We start from the raw sequence: 22,679 nt of genomic DNA, 5'->3' as shown, positions 1-22,679 counted from the left end.
GTTTCCTTTACGACTTGAAATGCGAGGTCATTGGGTAGAATTTTGCATAAAAATGTTGATATGAGCAGTTATGTTTAGAAGGTGTCTGATCAAGATTGATATTTCCAAAGGCTGATGTTCACAGTTAAACTCTATGGCAGCTATCTTTAGCTATCAAGGTTTTCTGGGTGGTTGTCATTGCCTCAGTCCTTCAGTTTTGGTACAATATCTTCTCCAATGGATAATTTCCAGTTACTCAAAAGATTGATACTTTAAGTGATTTTGAATCTTTCCTTTCTTTTGTTTTTGTTTTTTGTTTTTCTCAATAGACATTTACATCATAATCCTGGTTCCTGTAGCGGCAGGTTAACATAATTATTTCCGAAGTTAATGGCAGAAAAGGAGAAGCAAATGTCATGGAATTGAAACAGTTGAGATTAACAGTCTTTTGTGTCAATGAATTAGACTTGTGGTAATCGTGAAATGATTTTCCTAACGGGTACTTTTAGGGCACTTGTTAATACACATAGTAATCATTTAATTTATTATATATATATATATATATATGGGTTATTATCACTTTATCCCTTTAACGTTTGGTGTCACTATCAATTTTTTCCTTAACGTTATCTTTTAGTCATTTTACTCCAAGACTAACGGTCAAACTTAACGGAGTCTGTTAATTAAAGTGAAAAGACATGTATAACCCTTAAAATTATTATCACACTTTATTTTCATAAATTATAATCTCATTATCAATTTATCCCAGAGATTTATTTTTTAGGCAATTTATCCTATCATTAAACCAATTTAGCAAGTTAAAAAATTTTAGAAGAAAATGCCCTCCTTTTTGCATAATAAAAATAATAAAAAAAATTTAGAGTGGCTCTTCTCCTTTTTAGTATCAAGAAAAAAAGTCAAAATATTAATTTCTTTTTTCTTGGCAATCTTATTAATATATATAAAAAAAAAGAATAGAAAGATGGAGAGGAGGAGGGGGAGAGGGAGAGAGCTCAATTCTTTTTTTAAAAATTACAAATAAGAAAGAATTAAATATTTTTATTATTTTAAAATTATTTCACTTTTCTGTTTACTACCAAATTTCAATTCTAATCCGGACAACCTTAATGTAATACAATAATGTTAGACTTTTCTTTATTTTCTTTCTTTGCAAAATCTAATTTTCTTTCTTCTTCTTTGCTATCTCTTTTTCTTTTCCTAGTATTAATAAGTGTGAAAAAAAGAAATTTGAGAAAACCCTTTTATTTTTATGTTTTTTGATCTCTTAAAGTGAAAAAAAGGGAGAAGAATAACCATTCCAACTTTTTGTTAATTATATATTAAAAAGGGTAAATATATTTAAAATTTTTTGACCGTACTAGTTAAATTAACGATGAAGTAAAATGTTTAAAAAATAATGTTAGTAACTAAAATGATTGTATCACTATAATCGAAACAAATAAAGTGATAATAACAATGTAGTAATGTTATAAAATAAAAGGGTATTTTTGTTCAAAATTTCTTAACATGTTGAGTTGAATTACTTATGGGGTAAAGTGATTAAAAGATAATGTTAAGGGGTAAACTAATAGTAGTGATATAGTTTAAGGGGGTAAAGTGATAATAACCCTATATATATTAATAATTATTCTCCTTTTTTGTATTTAAATACTTTGTCTATTTAATCTTGTCTACCCTTTCTTATATTTATTTATTTTTTAAAATTAATTTTATATTTTTAAAAATATAACACATGAAATATATCTTAACAGATGCTCACAGAGCACCCGTTAGACAAACGGATCTTGAAAATTGAAGCTGGTTTTTCTTTTTCTGAGGGAAAAAAGCCATGAGAATTGAACCTGTGTTATAAATTACAAATATCGTCACTATTGGTAATCTTCCTTCTAATACATAGGACAACTACCCATCCCTATTACAATAATTTCAATAGATTGAGCATTCATAATTAAAGTATATCTGAATGCAATTTTACTTTTTTAATTTTTTTGGTTGGGTAAACCAAATAAATGACAAGGTCGTCCTCAACTAGCAGTTTTTAGTGCCTAGAAGATCTTTTCTTTCTTTCTTTCTTTCTATCTTTTTTAATATTGTTTTTAGAATTAAAAAAAGCCATAGAAATGGAAATACAACAAGGTTTCCTCCCCCATCCCCTACCCCAATCAGAGAAAACCTTGGCATGGCCATGGTTGCTCTACAATTCAAGCCCCCTATTGTAGTAAGGAACCTATGACTTGAGTCCTATTAAACTAGTTTATTGATTGATAATTTTTTAAATCTCTATTCAATAATTTGAATCTTACTATTGTAGGAAGGAACCTATGACTCGAGTCATATTAAACTAGTTTAGTGATTAATAAATTTTTAAATCTCATTTCAATAATTTAGCCTTGTGAGTGTAGTGTAAATGGTCATCTTGGTGCATTGTGTCAAAGACTCAAAGGTAAATCATCATACATCTTTTATGATAATAGCACAGCGAAACATTGTAAAGAGAAGGCCTCCATACCCTGGCTGTGGTGGTGATCGAAGTCGAATTCACCCAAACTTTTAAGTATCAAGAAAAAAAAAAGAGACACAGAGAGAGAAGGCCTACTGCCCTTTTGCACAATCTAAGCTATTCAAGTTTTGTTTGTCTAGTTCATTAGTATCCTTGTTGATCATAAGATCTTCAGTTCTGAACTTTCTTTAAGTACGTTTTTTAATTACAGAAGTGTCAATTAGGCACAGTCTATATACTATTCTTTCAAAAGCTGTCATGTTTTTGTCTAATGTCAATAAGAAAAATATATTTACATTACTATATTCTTTGTGTAATTGTGCAAATGAGATAAAATAAATGAGGGATTGTCTAAAAGCATTTTTCACTAGCCAATGTACTAAAAATAATTAGCATACTTATTACTTTTTTTTCGAAAAAAAGAAAAGAAAAATTTTATATATGTTTATATCATATTAGTAAAATTCTTTTAGGCTTTACAAAAATATTAGGGCCAATTTGGTCCAACCATAAATAGAGTGAAATTTATGTGGGAAAAAAACCCCAATTTCACACTTGTTTTTCTTAAGGAATAATTTCCAAAATCTCCCCTGATGTTTATGATATTATCACTTGCATTCTTAAATTTTCAAAAATCTCACTTGCCTAGATGAAACTTTTTTTAATAACATTTGGAACCCATTTCTTTTCTTTTTATTTTTAAAAAATTTTTTCTAGCAGAAAAGGGATGAGACTTAAGAAGGTGGGGGGTGGAGATGACGGTGAGTTACAACCCATTTTAAAAATGAATAGTATTAAAAATTCATTTTCGGAGAAAAAATACATTTCCATATTGTGGTCTCATAATTATCATAATACACCAATTTTATCTCTTAATTTTAGTACAGTTGGTTGATCTGATTCTTTAATAAAATTTAATAATTTTTGTTTCATTGGTTTGGACAAAAATTATAAAAATACTTAAAATTGTACAATACTCGTAGATAAAACTTGAAATATTTTAGAACAACTTTTGCATTAGCTTGAAACAACATAAATAACTTTATATATAGTTTTCTATATTTTGTATTTTTCTAGTTTTCAAGCCATAAATTTGGACAAAAAACTAAAAAATTTATAAAACTCCTTAAATTAACTCAAAACACTATACGGTAAAGAAAGTAATTTTTTTAACTTGCAAAAATCTCAAATGAAGTTTTAAATGTGAACTCTTTGTATTTCAAATACATACTAATTTTGTCCCATCAAAATCAAACCTTCATGATTTTTTTATTTTTATTTATTATTGATATACTCAAGTATTTGTACTAAAAAGTAAGACAACAAAAGAGCAAATTTGAAATGAGGTCATATTCTCCTTTTGAAATAAGTTGCGAATGTTGCCAAAAACATAAGGGAGGCATATGAGATTGTTCAAAGTTTGAAGGCACTAAATGATATCAGGTATAAATTAAATACTCCTTGTTTTTCTTAGGTAGAAATTAAATATTCGGGTTAATTATATTTACCTCTCTTGATGTTTGACCAAGCTACTAATTAAACCCTTAGAATTGGAAAAACTGACAAAGGTCCCTCGTATGGTCATAAATCCGTTACATATCCCCCTCTACTCTTAAACCGTTAACGTTGACCATAAAACTGATAACTGAAGTCAGCAGAAATTTGTAACGCAATTCCTAATTTACCCATCAATCCCAATTCGTTTCTTCCTGCTTCTTCCTCCTAAATCCTTGAAACCAAGTAATCCAAACACGAAATTGTCTAAATTCTTATCATTTGCCCAAAGAAAAAAAAAATTCAAATATGAAGGTAGCTATTCATTTCCTTTTTCATGGAATTTGTTCTTCTCACGTACACTTATATAAACTCGTAATTGGAATTTCTGTTTTGTTACTTTTTCCCTATTTTCTTAATTTATTATTGTCTTTAGTCTATTTCTTTTTTAATTTTTTCTGTTGAGCAAATTTATTCACTCTAGAAAAGATGCCATTCTATTAAGTTTAGTTTTGAATTTTAAAAAAAATTTTAAATCACTGAATTTGTGTCATTCCTTATATCTGTTTATTGGGTTTTGACACTCCCATTAATAGTAAAGTGGTAATTTTTACGCATTTTGGGTTTGATGCCTGATAATCACACTGATGTTTCAAGGGAATAGACATTTGTCCTTTTTTAGCATAGGTAAGAGGGATCAATTTTCGATATTACATGAAATCAAGTAATAGTACAGTCAAATTTCGGTATTTATAAAATCAACGGATGTTTTTTGTTAAATATATATTCTCTTTTTTAAGTTTAATAGGTTTTTAAGTTCATATACTTCTTGGATTTAGAAGCGAAAAATCATTGTCTCTATTTAAAATTGGAAACTTTGAAAGAATTTATTCTTAAAATAACTTCCACAATTAACTTTAAGAAGATAAAAAATTCTTGTAAATGGTAATAATTATGAATTTTTAGTTATTTGGGGGTCCATATAGATATAAAAAAAGAGAGAATATATTAAATTTTAGTGGGGTCATATAAAAAATGATTTTTAGATTTTTAAAATTTTCTAAACCGAAGAATTGATTTTCTCAAATTTAAGTAGGAGCAATTGTTCCCACTTAGATACATGTTGCTTCACCTATGGCTATCGTACTTACCCATTTATAGTGTTTTGCTTTTGTGCCAAAATAAAGATAAGTTGGTCTTTGTCAAAGCGTTGGATAGGAGATTATTTGAAATATTATTTGGAATAATTACTATAGCACTTTTTGCGATATAATGTATGTGAGATAAAAAAGTGATTAGAAAAATAAAAAAATTGTGTTTGTGATGTAAGCAAATAATTTTTTTGCCATTATTTGGCTATCCAAACAAAAGATTGAGGATGCAGGGAAATTTCCTACTGGGGCTATTAGCACTCTCTTGAACATAAATATTGGTTTTTTCTTTAGTTGAGAAAGAAAATAAAGGCCTTAAGAAATGAATGCGTGTTACTATAAATTACAAGTACCCTTTACTATTGGTGACTCTCGTAATATATGGACAACTACCCATCACTATTACAATATATTATATTCTCATTCTCATTTATGTTCACATTTATTGAAAGTTTTACGCATAATTTCGCTAAATTGAGCATTCGTAATTAACTTATATCTGAAAACAATTTTATTATTTTAAAAACTTTTTTTGGTTGTGTAAACTAAATAAATGATAAGGTTGTCCTTAACCGGCAGTTTCTTAGTGCCTAGAAGAGTCCTGCAAGTCCCATCCCTGCACTTTCTTGCGGAAAAATATTTGCGTAGGGACGGAACTCGGCCTCCTCCTGGCCCGATCCCAGCCCTTGCAAGGCGCTGCAAACCCCTCATTAGTCCCCGTCGCTCCAGCCATGGTTGCCTTATGATTTAGTTCCACTATTGTAGGAAGGAAGGAACCTAAAAATGGAGTCATGAAAAACTAGCTTAGCGAATAATTAAATCTCACATCAATAATCCTTGTGAGTGCAGTGCAAATGGTATTTTAGTACATTGTGCCAAGGTAATTGTCGAGCATGTTTTAGTCTAAGCACAGTGAAACATCATGAAGAGTAGATATATCGTTCTTCTGCACAATCCAATCTACTACTCGTTCAATTTGTTGCAGTTTGCAGTATCCTTTTTTTTTTTTTCTTTTTTGTTTTCCATTAAGAGACTAATCTGAGATTTGAAATAGATGAGAAGTCAAAAGTTCTTAATCAGAATGGATTAGGGGCTCCAAAATAGTTTAAGGTGACGGGCGGCTTCAAGCCTCCAACCATATTGAAAACGGGAAAAAAGTGTGTCTCTTTTCTGCACGCGATGGAATAAACTTGGTAGTTTTGAAACCTAGAACCAGATTGGTGAACTTCCATTTGCGTTGTTCTTGCTATTTAGATTGGCAGTCCTGCTTTGAGTTGCGCTTGAGTATTGTATATTTTGTGCATCTACTTCTATACACACTGCTCAGGGAGCAACATGTGTCTCGTAGTTTCTTTATCTTTATTATATACATTTTGCGTACCTGTAATCTGAATTTTGTGCAAGGGTTCGTCTTCTCGTTTGAGAAGAAAATGTTTATGTTTCTTTGCATTGTTTTTATTTGTTGGTTTTGTAGCAACATGTGTAGACTTTATTCGTAAATGTTGTCTTATAGATATTAAAGGGATAATTTCAGAAACCTCCCTTGAGGTTTCATATAGTATCAATTGCTACCCTCGAACTTTAAAAAATCTCGCTTGTCTTTCTTTTCTTGTGGTCTCTTAATTGCCAAAACACACCAATTTTATCTCTTAAGTTTTTGTAAATTTGATCGATGTGGTTCTTGAATAGAAATTTAAAAGTTGATAACGGGTCGAAAGACCCTTTAATGGTTTTTCTATTATTGGTTGTACAAGAAATATTCAAACATTTAAAATTACACATAAATTGCAATACTTGTAAAAATAGCTTTAAATATTTTACAATGACGGAAATAACTTTTTGCAACAGCTTGGAAACAACACAAGAAGTTTACAATAATGGAAACATCTTTTTTCCCCCCCTGTCTAGTGCATCGAGGAAAAAAGTTCCAATTTCTTGCTGAAACTCTCTGCTCTGCTCTCTCATGCACACAAATCATATATGCTTGGAACTCTGAGATAATTTTTCAAGTTTCAACCCTTCTTTTAAGCAATCTCTCAAATCCTTATTGAAGTAGTGGCTACCAAGTCATTTTTTCGAAATTATCTGGGCCAAAATGAATTCCTCATATTCTACTGTTGCATCACATAGAAATCTAGTTGGCATTTAAATCAACTACTAAAGTCAGGTACCTCTTGGATACTCTTCATTTTTTTGCTTATATTCATGAATTGTTCTCCTACTTTTACTAAATGTATAAATGATGTTTCATTGGTGTATGTGTTCGAAAAGAGACTCAAAACTACAGCCAACCATTTGGCAGAAGCACACGAGACCCGAAAGAAATAACAAAGGTTGAGTAGTAAGTTGATGGATGAAATCGATAATTCATTTGACAACTATGATGTCGACGAAGAGTGGTTGTTGATGATGGAAGATAATTCATTTGTGGATGCTGTTGTACATGCTCATTGTCTCAGTGGTTAGCATCATCAAGTTAATCCACGAGGTGCTAGGTTCTCCTTTCTTCAGTGTCATATATGCTTCATCTACAGGATATAGAGTGTCATGAACAAAGTCATTTTCGATTTTCTTCAGAATCAATGAGATGAAGACAGAAGAATTTTCCTTCAAGAAGTTCTCTACCTAGTTTGCAACTCACTAGGCTTCTTAAAACTGTGGTGTGAGATGTAATTCTAACTTCAACTCCCGGAATGAGCAGTATCTATACCCAGTCAGGGATTTTTTTTGGGTTCCAATTGAATCTCTATACCTAGCTGTTAGCCATCACTAGCTACCTCTTTCTTTCTCCAGACATTGTCGTAGGTTGAGGGAAACAGAATAGCAGTAGAAGCCATGGATGCTATTCCTTATTTTTGTTCATACAGTATGATTTATGGGTGAACAAATCTTCAATTTAGTATTTCACTTTAAATATATAATCTAGCAAGCAGAGGGCATTAGTGTCATTCCATAAGTTCTGTTTGCTGGGCCTTGACATCGTTATCAATAAGGCAATGGCATAATATGGCCAAACCTCAGGGATTAATTTGTATTTTGATCAAATCTCAAAAGAGGTAAATGCAATCAACCCTATAATTTTTTTTTTAAAAATCCATGTAAATTAATTTAGTGTAAATTTTTTTTAATTGTTACATCATAGATTATTGTTGGAAATTGATAGTTGTTAATGAAGAAAATAAATTGCTAGATCTTTAATACTTAATTAAGTGTGGATATGTAATTCTAAGTTTATGCTCATTAAAAGAATTTAATTATGTAAAAGAATATCTAAAAAAGGGAATATCTATCTATTTTTTTGACATGCGTTACAATATCTAACGAATACAAATTTTTTTTTTTTTGAAACTTAATAACGAATACTATTATACTATAGTAAAAGTATGTAAAGAAGTTTTTAAAAATTAGTATAATAATTAAACATTTAAAATACATCAATTTTCTAAAATTAATATAAATCAACATGTGGAATCATTGTTAAATTTTTTTCTATTTAAATTAGTCATACTTATACAAATACATAATAAATAAAAACATAGACCGTACTAAGATACGAACAAAATACTAGTTTAATAACTAGAGCTGTTAAGCCAATCGAGTAGCTCGAAAGCTCGTTAGAGCTCGACTCGTTAAGGCTCGAGCTCGGCTCGTTAATTTTAGTTAACGAGTCAAGCTCGAGCTCGAAACATGCTCGTTTAGTAAACGAGCCGAGTAATACTCGAGTAGCTCGTTAGAGCTCGTTAATGAAGGGCATATTTGTCATTTTAAAAATTAAAATTATATAAATTAAAAATTATAGGTTTTTATTAATGTTAATTTGCACGAGCTCGAGCTCGAGCTCGTGAAACTCGACTCGTTTGTGATAAACGAGTCGAGCTCGAGCTCGAGCTCGAGCCACATGTACATTTAACGAGCCGAGTTCGAACACATTTTAAAGCTCGTTTTCTTAACGAGCTCGAGTCGAGCTCGGCTCGAATTAAACTCGAGTCGAGCTCGGCAACCAAATACTCGGCTCGACTCGGCTCGATTAACAGCTCTATTAATAACTAAAGATGGTCTTAACCACCACATGCTGTTTGTTACTTAAATAAAGGAAGAAATACAAAACCAGCCCACAAAAAGTCCACCCTCAATTCCAAATTTCACACCATGATTAATCATGAATCCTCCACTTCACCAACTTGCTACTATTATCCACTGCAATCTTCCGCCAACTCATCAACGCATCCCTTTCTTATTTCCACACTTCCAACAAGCAAACTTACAGCTCTTATCCCCTCACAATCCTTAGCTCCACTGCTTATACAAAAAAGCTTCCACCTTTGCACATATGACGGCCTTTTCTCAAATTATAATTTTTTTCATTTTAGTTGTTTTAATTGTCCTAATTTAAAAAGCAGTGCCCTCCAATTAGAAATTTAGTAGCATTTCAGTATAATAATTTGTGTGTAACGAAAATTATGAATTTTGGGTTAGAATGGATGTAGTTACATTTGGCATCATTGTAGGAATCATTATACTCTTTTTCTGTATCGTTTGTTTCATCACCATTGAAGGCACCTGCAAAAACCGCCCTTCTTAATTGTAATCCTCCAAACACGCCCTTAATTTTTCTAATAACCCCCGAACTTTCCATTTCAGTCAACTCCCCCTGCTAATGCTGCTACTTCTTCAAAACCGACAGTCTCAGAAAATAATACCTTTTATTTCACCCAAAATTGGATTGGGGAAAGAAAAAAGAAAAAAAAAAGAGCAAGAAAATGGAAAGTTTAATTGAACTTCGGATCCAAAATTTGCTGTTGAAAGTTGGAGTGTCTTTTGTTGCTGTTTTGATGATTTATGGATTGGGTGTAACGGCGGCCCATGAAGATTTCCATGTACACTCACCCCATGACCATGATCATCATTGTGGCCATGGCCATCTCCATCACCATCACCATCACCATCATAATGAGGGAGAGCATCATCATGGACGTCATGATGACGTGGGAGGTGAGGTAAAGGGGAGGCGGAAGTTGCCGGAGGAGTTGGCGGAAGAGGAGGATTTGAAATTGTACGGATTCGGAGGTGGGGACCACCATCAGCATCAGCATCAGCATCATCATCATGGTATGGCTGCCGGAGATGAGGAACTTTCTGGGCTTGGTAAGTTTCTTCTACTAGCGTTGTAGCAGCACTGCTCTCTCTCTGTCTCTCTTTGTAATTCGATTTTTTTTGTCATTTTCCCTTTAATTGTTTGTTGGTGAACATAATGCTTATCGTTCTGCATTTGAGGATGAATTTAACTATTGTTCTTGATTTAGGGCCATTTGGGTGTAGCATTTGTTGGTTTAATTTCAAGAATTTGGGGTCCCGTTTGACAGAAGAGGGGATATTTAGCATTTTGGCAGAAACAATGTTTTGACTTTGAGACAGGTAGAGAAATAGGGGAAAAAATTAGGGGTCACACTTTACAAAACCTGGGACTTTTAGGATTTCGGCAACAGAGCTACTGTGCTAAGGCAGGTTGCCAAGTAGGCAAAGGATTGCTTTTTGGCCTGCAAACAATGTCCTGAATAGGGTTTAGGGTATTTTAGGGCCATTTTGGTATGGCTTTCACGCGACGCAATTCTTGAGAATTGGCTGTTGTGTTTGACAAAAGGTGGTATTATAGCATTTTGGCAGTTCTATGACAGGTTGCTTAATAGGTAACATTTATCAGCATTTGAGGTGCAAAGGATGCCTGAAACAGGGCTTAGGGTATTTTGGGTTCAGTTTGGCCTGAAGATGGTCAGACGCAATTATTGAGATTTATCTGTCGGGTTGAAAAAATGTGGGATTTTAGCATTTTGGCACCTGAGATGTCTTTCTGCGACAGGTTGCCTGATAGGTAAAAAGATTAGCTTTTGGGCTGCAAAGCCCTAGCAGATGGTTCAAAACTACTCATCTGAGAGAACCTGCTTCCATCTGGAGGCGATGCTTGTTTGTTTAGTATTGGACCATCCATGGAGCCATAACACTGTCAAAAATAGAGGTAAGGGTCTGTTGCTTTTGTCAAACAGGATTCTTGAGAATCAAGGGTTACATTTGACAAAAGCATTTTGTCCCTCCAAAAGCTGTTCTAGATTGGTTGCCAAACAGGTCGAAAATGGATTCTATGCTGCAAAGGCTGTCTGAATGTTGCTCTAATATGTAACCTTAGGATGCATTGTAAATATTAGACTTGATGGTTTTGGGTTTTCTTAGTTTCGGCTGGCATTGCTATGAAATGAGGAGGAAAACTTTTATTTATTGGGTCCATATTCTAGAGCCTCTTGGTTAGGGCCTTCATGTGCACCTGCCAAGAGACTAATTTGGTTTATGTGAGCCTTATCTCCTGTGGATGCTCTTTTGTTTTGTCATATTTAGTTTCTATGGTCAAGTAATAGCTTTCTCTGTGATCTTGTATTACTTGTGATTATTGTTACAGAAGCTCCTGCTCCTCTGGTACAGATTGAATTAACTGATACATGTAAAGGTTTTCTCTTGCTGTTGACTTTTGTTCTGCTTATTTTTGTGTTTGTCTTTCTTGTATGGTTGTCAAGAAATTTGTCTTGTACTGCGCTACTTTGCTTGGAGTAGCTTATAGGTGTGAACTCAAGTGCCTGGTATAACTTGCACTGTGCATTTTTCCACATAAAAATGAATGCCGAAGTAAAGTTATGCCACTGAAAAAGAGAAAGATGGCAAAATTACTTTGTCCTACTTAAAAAGGATGTCAACATATGTTGTGGTCGTAGCTGCAGTTCCCCAAGAGAAATAAGCTTCCCAGTGCTTCTTGAACTGCCTCACCTACAAACACAGCTGAAGTTGGGTGGGCTGTTATGAACTTATTTGTAATTCATTCAAAAGTTTGTTATAATATGTGGCAACTTGGAATGCTGTGGGTAGGCATCTTTTTAGGTTTAACAAGTGCTCAAAGGGGATCCCTAAAAGCAATGACTCAATTGACCTAAATTGTCTCCAGAATCATTATAGCTCCCTTCTTGTACTTTGTGAGGCTTTTGGTTAATTTGGATTCCTTAAGCACATTTCGGTGGTTTATAATGTCTCGGCGAAGCACTTTTTGACTCAAGTGATTTTAGCTTCATGTTAATTTAGAGTTAATCAGAAAGTTGTTTCGAGATATGACCTGCTTCTTGGCTTCATGGTTTAATTCCTGGAATCTGTTTTATCCATTGTGTTTTTGTTGATAAATTGATAGCTGAGCAATTGTTTTTTTTATATGCTGACTTCATGTTAATTGAGAAATTTTGCGATAATTACGGTGTGGTGTTAGTTCACCAAAGAATTTAGGTGGAAAAGAAAATGTTAGCAATTCATATGGCATTTAAATTTCTCTGAAGGTTGCTCATATAGCCTGTTCAGGCAAGAGGATTTTTGTTGCAATCTTTGTTATTGCTCTGGATTTTAAAAAAATATCAGCTAACTTGTTTGATGTGGCAATTTTTGTGATTTTGACATCTCTAGGCCTATCATTTGTTTGCTTGAACTAGAGTTTAAGTTAAGATTTTTTCTTTTTACTTGGTGGATGTATTTATCATTTACTTTCGGCTCCTTTGCATTGGAGAATGATTCTTTTGATTGAAAAATTATTTGGCGGGCTGCTTCTGTTCTGGCTATTGCTCAGCACATAATGTGTAGGATTCTTTGGCAGCTCTCACATCACTGCTTATGTGGCCTTGTGCATTCATTACCCTGTTAGCAGAATATGTCTGGATTGTTCAACTAAAAAATTTGACCAAGGTGTTACTTCTTAACTAATTTGCTGCCTTTGTTCTGTGGTGGTGGTCATCATGTTCCTGAAATAGTAGTGCGTGGTCTTGTGGTTATGTTGATTACAACTAATGTGGGCTTTTCATCTTTCATGTTCAGGGCGTTTCTAATTTTTTTTTTCTTAAATACATATAAGACAGTTCCTAATACAGGCTCAATCTGTTTTATTTCTTTGGATTCCTGGGCAGGCCTTTGGATTCATGCAATGGGCTGCTCACTTTTGGTGAGCTTGGCTTCTCTTATTTGCCTGATTATTTTGCCTATATTGTTTAGTAAGTAGCTTGAATTTTGTACTGCTCCATTATTTTTATCTCTTTTGGCTATATCCTATTTGCTGATAACAGAATACTTGAATTTGCCACTCATGCAGCACAAGGAAAGCCATCAAAAGTGGCCGTTGACTCGTTGGCTCTATTTGGGGTTGGATTCTTTACACCTTCTTCCCTCTAGTCCGACAATTTTGTACTTTAAAGAACATAAATTTGCTTTGCCGTTGATTTTTTAGCCTTCTAGTTGCTCAGCTGTTTCTTGTTTTAACCTCATCAAGTATGGTTTTATGGCAAATAAATTAGTTATCATTGTTGTATATCTTTCCCCAGAATCTTGATTTGAGAATTAAGTTTAGGAATCTCAATTATCTTAAAGCTGTAGTTATGGTTCTTCTGTTTGAGGAGTATGACAATATCCATGTCCAGTCATCACAAAAATGGTTTTGTTTGTGGTCTAGCTAATTTGGAGGGATAATATAAGTTGCTTTTTTTTTTATATAGGTTAATATATGTTGCATTTCTTTAGCCTTCAAGCAAATCCTGTTCAGGCTGACATTGTAAGATTGTAACCTTTTTTTGCTTAAATCTTCAAATAACTGAAGGTTTCGAGTGAGTATGTGCTAGTTACTATGGGTATTGCTATTATTGCTGATTTGAGACACTTATCTGTAGATTTTTCATTAAGTTGATACATAATTTATTCTTGTGTCTGGCTTTGCACCTGCAGGCTGGAGCTATGTTGGGGGATGCTTTTCTTCACCAATTACCTCATGCTTTTGGTAATTCCATCAGTATTTTGTACTTACTTTTTCTACACATTGTGCATGGGGACTTTGCTCCTTTCCAGATGAGTGCTCACTTTAGTACCTGGAGAAAGCCTAGAAGTTTGTGATTTGGCCTGGCCAGGCCATAAGAGGGGGAGATTCTTTTATACTTACTTTTTCTACATACTGTGTATGCGGACTTTGCTCCTTTCCAGATGGGTGCTTACTTTAATACCTGGAGAAAGCCTAGAAGTTTGTGATTTGGCTTGGCTAGGCCATAAGAGGGGGAGATTATTGTTTGTACAAGTGGGTCTGTCAGTTCTGCTGGTGTCTAGTTGCGCACACCTCTTTCTTTTTGTTGTTAATTGTTTCTTCAGGGTGAATAGTGTGTGTATTTTAGCCTCATGTTCGACCATTGTATAAAAATTCCCAGTTTTTTTTTATTTCAATTTAAAATTAGTTTACAGCTGTTCACTCTCACAGTAAACTGCCAGTTTGTGGAAAATCATCTTAACTTCTATATCTTCAGCCTAAGCATTCTTATAGGTTGTTGTCTCATCCCTTTCATCCTCATCTCCCTCCTCTTCCAAATTACAGATGAACATGATGCCTGGATCTTCTGCACGATGTCATTGAATAATACCCACCCTATCAGTTAACTCCCTTTCATATTTTCTAGATTAGAACAATCTCTGTGTTGTATGTGACTTTGAAAACATGTCTTAAAGCTTTTGCGACTCAGTTGAGGATTTATGTTTCATTGATCTAGAATTCCTGAGTTTATAGCTGGAAAACAAAGTTATTTACAATAAAAACTTTTCAAGTGCTTTATACTGCAGGATAGCAGTGGAAGTATATTGAAGATACAGAGCATTGCTTATGATTGGAAATCTCCCATGGACATTGAAAGAATTGGTTGACTCGGGTAATGGCATAACTGAGGCCAAGAAAATGAAAGAGTAGGAAAATATGTAATAATGTAAAAGAAGAGGTGGGAGAAGGGGGGGGGGGAGTGCTTTTAGATGCAGGAAATTTTATATTTCTTGGATCTGTATATCTTACCTTGCAAACAACCATGTATATGGGTTAAGTGAATTAAATAAGGTAGTGACAATTTCCCACACTGCTTCTGGGTTTTTGATGGATACAGAAAAATAAATAAATAAATAAGTAAAACTGCAAAAGGCACACATTGAACACACAAACAGAGAGGTTTGCGTGCTTTTCAAGTTGCTGAGTGGCTGTTTTAAGTTTGAATGGTGGCTTCAGCATGGAAAGTTTTCTAGTTGAAATCTGTGACACTTTTTTTGGTTTCAGGATCAACAAATACTTGGGCAAAGATTTTGTTTGTTAATTATTTGGCTCAAAACAGAATTTTTTTAGTTAGTGAAATTGTGTTTCTAGTAGTCCCATGGTTTATAAATTCACATGTAAATGTCAGTGTTGAGTAGAAGACCTTGTTTGAACACAAGATGATTTGCGTGTGCTGCAATTAACTGTTAGGTTACCTGTTGTAGCCTTTGTGAAATCCAGTATGAGTAGGAGATTTGCGAACTGTGATTTACCATGTACAGCACGTTTAAAATTTCCATCACTGAAGTAAATCTTGACATCTTAAAGATGCACTATATCTGCCTTTCACTTCAATTGATTGGAGAAACGGGCCTAGGACCAAAAAGTTTTGTTCCTCTTATTGTTAGGCCTATAGAAATAATTTCTTTCTGCCTTTATTCGTTGCTCGATGATGGCTAAACTCAATCTTTTGAAGCTTCTTGAATTTCCAGATGTGAAGTACTTGTGGATTATTGTGGTTTAAATCAGGTACTGAACTTTTAAGTGATATTTTTGTAGGTGGTGAACACTCTCATTCTCATGATCATCATTTGGACCATGCTCATGCTCATGTTCATTCTGGACATGAGCATTTTCAATCACATGCACATTCGCTGAAGGATCTTTCTGTTGGATTGTCCATTTTGGGTAAGTGAGGAACATGTGAAACAGAGACTACTTACTTGCTGAGGTTATATATACTTTGTGCCATTTTGAAGTATGCATTTGCATAGCTCATATTGCTTCTATTTTCACTTGGATTTGATTCAAAACATCCAAATCCAATTGTGAAATTTCTGATTTTATTTTCAAATGCATGACTTGTTAGGAAATGAGATTTCTGGCATGTAACTTTTGTTTGCTTGTCACATAAAGATGTTCTTGGTTGGAAAGAGAAGAGGAAAAAGATGATTAAGTTCTGTTAAATTTTTAGTTAAAGTAAATATGCAATCGAGTTGAAATCTTAATATGAAATGGTATTACATCAAGAAGAGTACTTTCTTGTGGCAGTTAAAATATGTTCTGATTGAGGATAGGATTAAGAAATTCATTTATCTGATCATTACCTTAAACAATAGTAGTCTTGTAATTTGTTCCATTTGGGTTGGGAGACTTGCCTCTAGCTACCACTATTTGATGGTGGTGCTTTACATTAATATGAAAATCACTTGGGTGTTGTATTGACCAATCCACATTTCTTCTGTGACTTTATGGAGCGTTCAGATGTCCAAAATGCAGTATTTGGGTGACGACATCCTTATCGTCTCCAAGACACGCTGTACATGAATTATGGGTCATGGTTCACTTTCTCAAATGCTGAATTTTCTCTAGACTTACACAAAGAGATTATGAGCTGGCCTTTTTGGATGTAGCTTTTGGTTCTTCAGACCATCAAAATCTATTAGGGGGAAAAAACTCTTTTGACTTTTCAATGCTTTCTGAGTGATTATTTGATTTTCAGCAGCATTACAAATTACATGGCACCACAAAAATCATAGTGCAGTGTAAAATTTCCTTCTAAATGGGAAAGAGTTTTTTTTTTTTTTAAACCAAGCAAAGAAAAATTCTTAAACCTGGGAATTGGACCACGTGAAGTTGTATTGTTGACTTCCTCAACTGCTTAAAATATCTTATTATCCTCCTAAACTATTAATACTGGTGATCTGGGCTTAATTTAACACTAGTTCAAAGCAATAATGATATCTCTGTTGTTGCAGCTGGTATTATATTGTTTCTTCTTGTTGAGAAGCTTGTGAGGTATGTTGAAGATTCATCTGGAGCTGGTAATGTGTGGGGTCATAGCCATCATCATCATCATAAACAAACTACGAAGTTAAAAACTGAAAATGATGCTTCTGAGGATCTTCAGGGGTTTTCTGAAGATGAGAAACATGGAACTTCGACTGAAAAGCCATCTGAGGAAAAAGCGTTGGATGGAAGTTCTTCCAATAATCTTGCTGGAGAGGAAAAGCAAATTGAACATACTGTTCTCCGGAAGGTAGGTTAAATTCATGATACTCTTTTGCTTGTGTGATAGCTGGCAAAGATTCAGTTGGGTGCTGTTGTGTCTGGGTTCACGTTTGTCTTTTCTTATTTTTTATAACTGTATTATGATAACCTCATGATGTTCAGTTTCTACTGTGTCTAGGGGAAGATAAGATTTACTTCACTAACAGAAAAGACGGTAGAGCAGTTCATGATCATATTTTTTGTGATTAGTTAAGACTCACAGATCCTGATTGAATTGGGAACAATTCATATGTTGTATCACTTGAATCAAGAACTCTGCTATCACAGTCACGACTTTATATTCGTAAGGCATTTTCTTGTTCTTCTCTTAAGAACCACCAGAGAGCATACCTTAAGAAAACATAGCAAGTTAAGGAACATCATCTGTATTGCATCTGTTCATATTAAACTCGTTACCACTACATAAATTGTCTCCACAAGGATCTTGTGGATTTGGTAGTTTTTTTTCTTGCTGCAAAGGAGAATTTAGTACAGTTTTCACAATCAATTTCGTAAATACTTTTTGCTTAAAGGGACAATTGGGATGACATACCCTGTACTTGTTCTTTTGCATCTTCTGCTTCTTTTCAATAGCAATATGACCTGCACATCAATGGTTATGATGATTTCCAAACTATCTTATACCTATGACAGATGAGGAAACAACCTATACTTTCATGGCTAATTTTAGTTGTTTATTGTGCTTGATCTTGCAGAGAAATATTGGTACAAGTAACGCTGAAGATAAAGCTAATGCAGGGGCTACTGAAGATGAAACTAACCTAGTTGTCGCTAATGGCTCCAAAAATAATATCAAATTGAAAGACAAAGAAGAAGCTAAATCGTCATCAAATCTTGTCTTTGGTTATCTGAACCTTATTTCTGATGGTGTGGTATGATTTTTACTTCTTTTACTTCTTGATGCCTGTATTCATTTAATATTGATTTTAAGGTTAGCATGGAGATTTTTAGATGCTTTTTGTCATTTAGCATTCGCCCATGAAATTTTTTCATTCTCAAAGATAATGTCTGTCATTGTGCAGCACAATTTTACTGATGGTATGGCTCTGGGTAGTGCTTTCCTTCTATATGGATCCGTTGGAGGATGGTCGAGAACTCTCTTTCTGCTTGCACATGAACTCCCTCAAGAGGTCTTACCTCTCTCTCTCTCTCTCCTTCTCTCTCTCTGTGTACATGCTTCTGATGTGCTGGTTGTTGTCACTTTACAATTAGATGAGGTATGAGTTGAGTTCCATTTCCTACAACAAAGCAATCACTCATGTTGATTGTAAGGGTAAAACCAAGCCTATAACCCCCTATTCTGCGTAGGGATCTTTTTTTTCAGAAGGAGAAAAGTTGTGTGCATCTTTTGCTGAAGAAGGTGAAGTCATGGGGGAAAAGAAGAATGTGTTTTGACATTTGCTTTTTTTTTTTCCAAATTATTTTGCTCAGGCTTTGTCTACATACTCTTTGACATTATTTCTTTTAAATCTTGTCCTGGGCAGACTATCAGTACTATGCCTTATATATAGGGTTGGACTGTTTTGATATCAACCTAGTTGCAACTTAGTTCCATCTTGCTTTTACAATAATGTTATCTGCTCATTGTCTGCCTGTCTCCCTCCTACCTACGTTCCTCAAAAATTAGCCAGCCACCCCCAGAATGAATTTAGTCATTCTTTTTCTGGCTTTCTAGTGCTAGTGCTATGCCAAGTCATATGATCTTGCACGTTGTATTTTAGTTGAATTAGTCGTCAGTAGAATATGTTTGTTCTCTAGATAAAACAAGTATCAACTATTTCTTATTGCTTAAGAAAGAGCTGACAAAATATTCTACCGCATTCACTGTAGTTCCATGTTAAACAGGAATATGAAGCAGTTGAAACTGCCAACTTTGATCTTATCTCAACCCTTATTTTGTACCTCTCTGGTTGTTTTCGATATCTTACGAGTAGTCCTCTATCATTGCTAAAGGATTTCAGTTTGTATATTCATGTTGCACAGATAGGTGACTTTGGGATATTGGTGAGATCTGGTTTTTCTGTCTCCAAGGCCCTCTTTTTTAACTTCCTCTCTGCACTGGTGGCACTAGCAGGAACTGCATTGGTAAACTCTTAGCAGGACTATTTATAAATATAGTCTGCTTTTATTCCTGTTTCGTCCTTTAACAAGCTTCTCCTATTTGTGCTTTGTACTAGTGGTGATGAAAATTAGCTAACCAATATAATCTCGATTCTGTTTCCTTACAGGTTTTGATGTTTGGTCAAGATCCTGGGCAGTCGTCTTTGATAGAGGTAAGAATGGTTAGTTTACACAAAATTTTAGTTTTGGTTTTGAGTATTTCTAGGAAAACCATTCATTCCATCTCTCTTCTTCCTCAGGGATTTACGGCTGGTGGATTTATCTACATTGCTGTTGCTGGAGTTCTGGCAGAGATGAATAGCAGCAGCTCAACCTTAAAAAGTACAACTATCCAATTATTGTCATTGATGACGGGCATGGCTGTAGCTTTATGGATCTCCCTTGTTGAATGACCTCTATAAACTAGTGATTTGTATTTTTGTAATCAAGTGTAACACTAATGAGTTAAAAAACTAGTCCATCCAAGTGAAAATGCTATACAGCAGCAATGTTCCATGATGTTTTTGCCATCTAGTTGCAAGTCAAATTGACACAAAATAGACCAAGACTACATAACATGAATGCTCATCCATGTTTGCTGTAATTTTAGTTGTTAGATTGGAAGGTTCTATGGAGAGATCTTGAAATAGAATCACTCCTAGCAAATGCATGTCCTCTGGCTTCCTGAATGACTATTGACGAAGTGCACCATGGCGTTGGTTTACTGGGTGAGCAGGGATTAGGTCGATGAGGGGCCTCTATACTTTGACCTTACATTTTACTTTTGCTCAACAGCAATGCTGTGGTTGATTTAGAACACAGTTTCCCAAAATTAAAAGCAACAAATTCTTTCACATTAGATTTGATTTACTACAAATGAAACGCATGGAAAGGAAAAGGTAACTTCATCTGTTCTTTTTTACCTTAATCTCTACTTTCAATGACAAAAGCTCATTTGGAGAAACCTATACAAAGTGTCATGAGTTTTGGTATTTTGGAGTGCAAGTATTATTGTGAATTTAGTTTTTGTTATTTCAATTATGCCATTTATAATTTGTGGTTAAAAGTTTCATATCATTTTAATTGAGGGTGGTTTAGAAAAAATAATGGTTGATTGTCAAGGTCACTGTATTGCATCATGTCATATTGATTAAGAAAGAAACATTTCCTTAAAGTTAGAAACAGTGAAATGTTTTAAGAAACATTACTCGATGAAATTTGGAAGGGGAAGAATTTTTCTTGTTGCATCAAATGGAATTTCAATGTACTAGGGGTGCAAACGAGCCGAGCCGAGTCGAGCTTTGGCCTTATCGAGTCGAACCTTAACTTAATTTCATCGAACTCGAACTCGAGCTCGAGCTCGACGAGCTGGTAATTTTCAAGCTCGAGCTCGAAAAAAATAAAAAATAATTATTTTATTTTTAAAAAAATTAATAAAATAATATTTTTTCTTAATAAATAATAAAATATTAAGGATATTTATGTAATTTTACTATTAAAAATAAAAATAAAAAAAATAAATATATATATACTCGAGCTCGCGAGCCGGCTCGCGAGCTAACGAGCTTAATGTTTTGAGCTCGAGCTCGAGCTCGACTCTGGCTCGAGCAGCTCGAGATCGAATCGAGCCGCTCGCGAGCGGCTCGATTCGTTTGCACCCCTACAATGTACAAAAAATTCTGACACGTTTATAATTGAAATAGTAATATTCAATTGAAAACGAAAATCTGAAATGGCATCATACAAACCGTTACTATCATTAATATCAACCCCTCAAAATAAGAAAAAACTGAAAAAACTGAAAATTATTCATAAAATGACATAAATTGAATAGCAAATGAATCAAAAAGTTGGAAATACAATTCAAATGATACCAAAGATAACATCCAAATCACTAGAATCCCAATTTTGATCACTAAAGTCCAAGGGAAGACAAATATTATTGTTATCGCAAAGAAATGCTTCATTTGTATTGCATTGACCAAACCAAATCCATACAACCCCCCTTGTAGAAGTCACCTCCAATGATAAAACAAAAATGATAGTAAGAGTAATCTTAAAATGAAGAATAATATCCTTATTGTTTTCAGTGATGTCCAAATTACCCTTGTTTTCTAATGATTACATATATTTATTGTATTGAAATACCAGTGCATAATGATAGCGGTTATGAAATGAAAAGCTTTAAACTTAAGTAAATTTCATTTATAGTGACAATTGTAATTAGACAGATTTATTGCATTCCAATAATTGACAAAAATGGTAGTTGTTATGGATTAAAAGCTAGCAATTCAAAAAACAAAACACTCCAATATACTAAAAATTGAGATTAAAATTGTTAATTAGCCACAATTCGTGTTCCAATTCTATGATCATCAGAAACACTACTACTGAAACCAAAACAATTGCGCTCATATGAAAAAAGTAGACTTGTTACTTTTTTTTGCATTGGGTTGTGCTAAAAAAATATGAATAAAAGCAAAGGAAAATGGAAAAAGTCCAATTATTTCTATCTATGAAATTTCATTTGTTAGAATGTACACGTTAAAAAAAAAGTTATGATGGATCATTTATACTTCATTATTGACAAAAATAACAATAAAAAGAATACAAAGAATTCAAATTACGTGTATGTTTATTTTTCTAACTTAACTATATTGCTTTGTTTATAAAAAAATGTTTGGTTCATGATTTTAATTTTTGATCCTAAGGTATATGTTAACTACATTGGAATGCTTTCTGTCTCTTTCCATTAATAAACTTTTTAAAAGTAACTGGCTAAAGAAAATAAAGAACGTAAAAGTACTATATTATGACGTTGATGATCAAAATTTAACAAAAAAATTTAGATCTAAAGACTAATATATTTTAGGATACTGACAAAAAGCACGTGCGATGCATGTATACAATTAAGAAAATTATTTTAAGAACCAAATTAACAATTTTTTGGTAATTAAGCAAGTGTTCTTACTTCTTATTGGGCTTGAGTAATAATTGCCATAAGATGGAAGTTATTTGAGTTGGATATAATTAATTAGATTGAATCTAAACTAACATTTGTGTTTTCTTTCTCATAGAGAAATAGCACAAAACATTCCTAATATGTTGCCAAAAGAATTTTAACATATTTCATATTTAAATTGCAAATTTATGTCTCTCACAAAACAAATGAGTCAATTTAGATATAATCTCCAATTCCGACCACCTTCTAAAGGGGAAAAATATTAGGTTTTAGGAACTAATT

At 33.6% G+C, this 22,679-nt stretch overlaps 1 protein-coding gene across 1 annotated transcript; it reads left to right on the top strand.

Moving 5' to 3' along the window:
- Positions 1 to 9,348: 9,348 nt before the first annotated feature.
- On the top strand, positions 9,349 to 19,954 carry LOC113717005 (IAA-alanine resistance protein 1-like). Its single transcript, XM_027241619.2, has 11 exons — positions 9,349 to 10,290; positions 13,128 to 13,211; positions 13,310 to 13,359; positions 13,936 to 13,987; positions 15,824 to 15,952; positions 17,023 to 17,303; positions 18,031 to 18,207; positions 18,358 to 18,465; positions 19,319 to 19,420; positions 19,564 to 19,608; positions 19,696 to 19,954. Exons 1-11 carry the CDS (start codon positions 9,906 to 9,908, stop codon positions 19,846 to 19,848), a joined length of 1,566 nt encoding a protein of 521 aa, XP_027097420.1. The 5' UTR covers positions 9,349 to 9,905; the 3' UTR covers positions 19,849 to 19,954.
- The last annotated feature ends 2,725 nt before the right edge of the window (positions 19,955 to 22,679 follow it).

Source organism: Coffea arabica, chromosome 11c (assembly GCF_036785885.1).
Source record: "Coffea arabica cultivar ET-39 chromosome 11c, Coffea Arabica ET-39 HiFi, whole genome shotgun sequence".
NCBI lineage: Eukaryota > Viridiplantae > Streptophyta > Magnoliopsida > Gentianales > Rubiaceae > Coffea > Coffea arabica.
Note: the sequence above shows the minus strand (reverse complement) of the source record. Positions and strands in the feature narration are given on the sequence as shown.

What these genes read in the sequence shown, in the direction of transcription:
- LOC113717005 (XM_027241619.2), top strand. Translation starts at nt 9,906, where the DNA reads ATGGAAAGTTTAATTGAACTTCGGATCCAAAATTTGCTGTTGAAAGTT. An exon ending in TATTTTGCCTATATTGTTTA is followed by an intron (nt 13,212 to 13,309) that starts GTAAGTAGCTTG and finishes CCACTCATGCAG; the next exon opens with CACAAGGAAAGCCATCAAAA. An exon ending in CCAATTACCTCATGCTTTTG is followed by an intron (nt 13,988 to 15,823) that starts GTAATTCCATCA and finishes ATATTTTTGTAG; the next exon opens with GTGGTGAACACTCTCATTCT.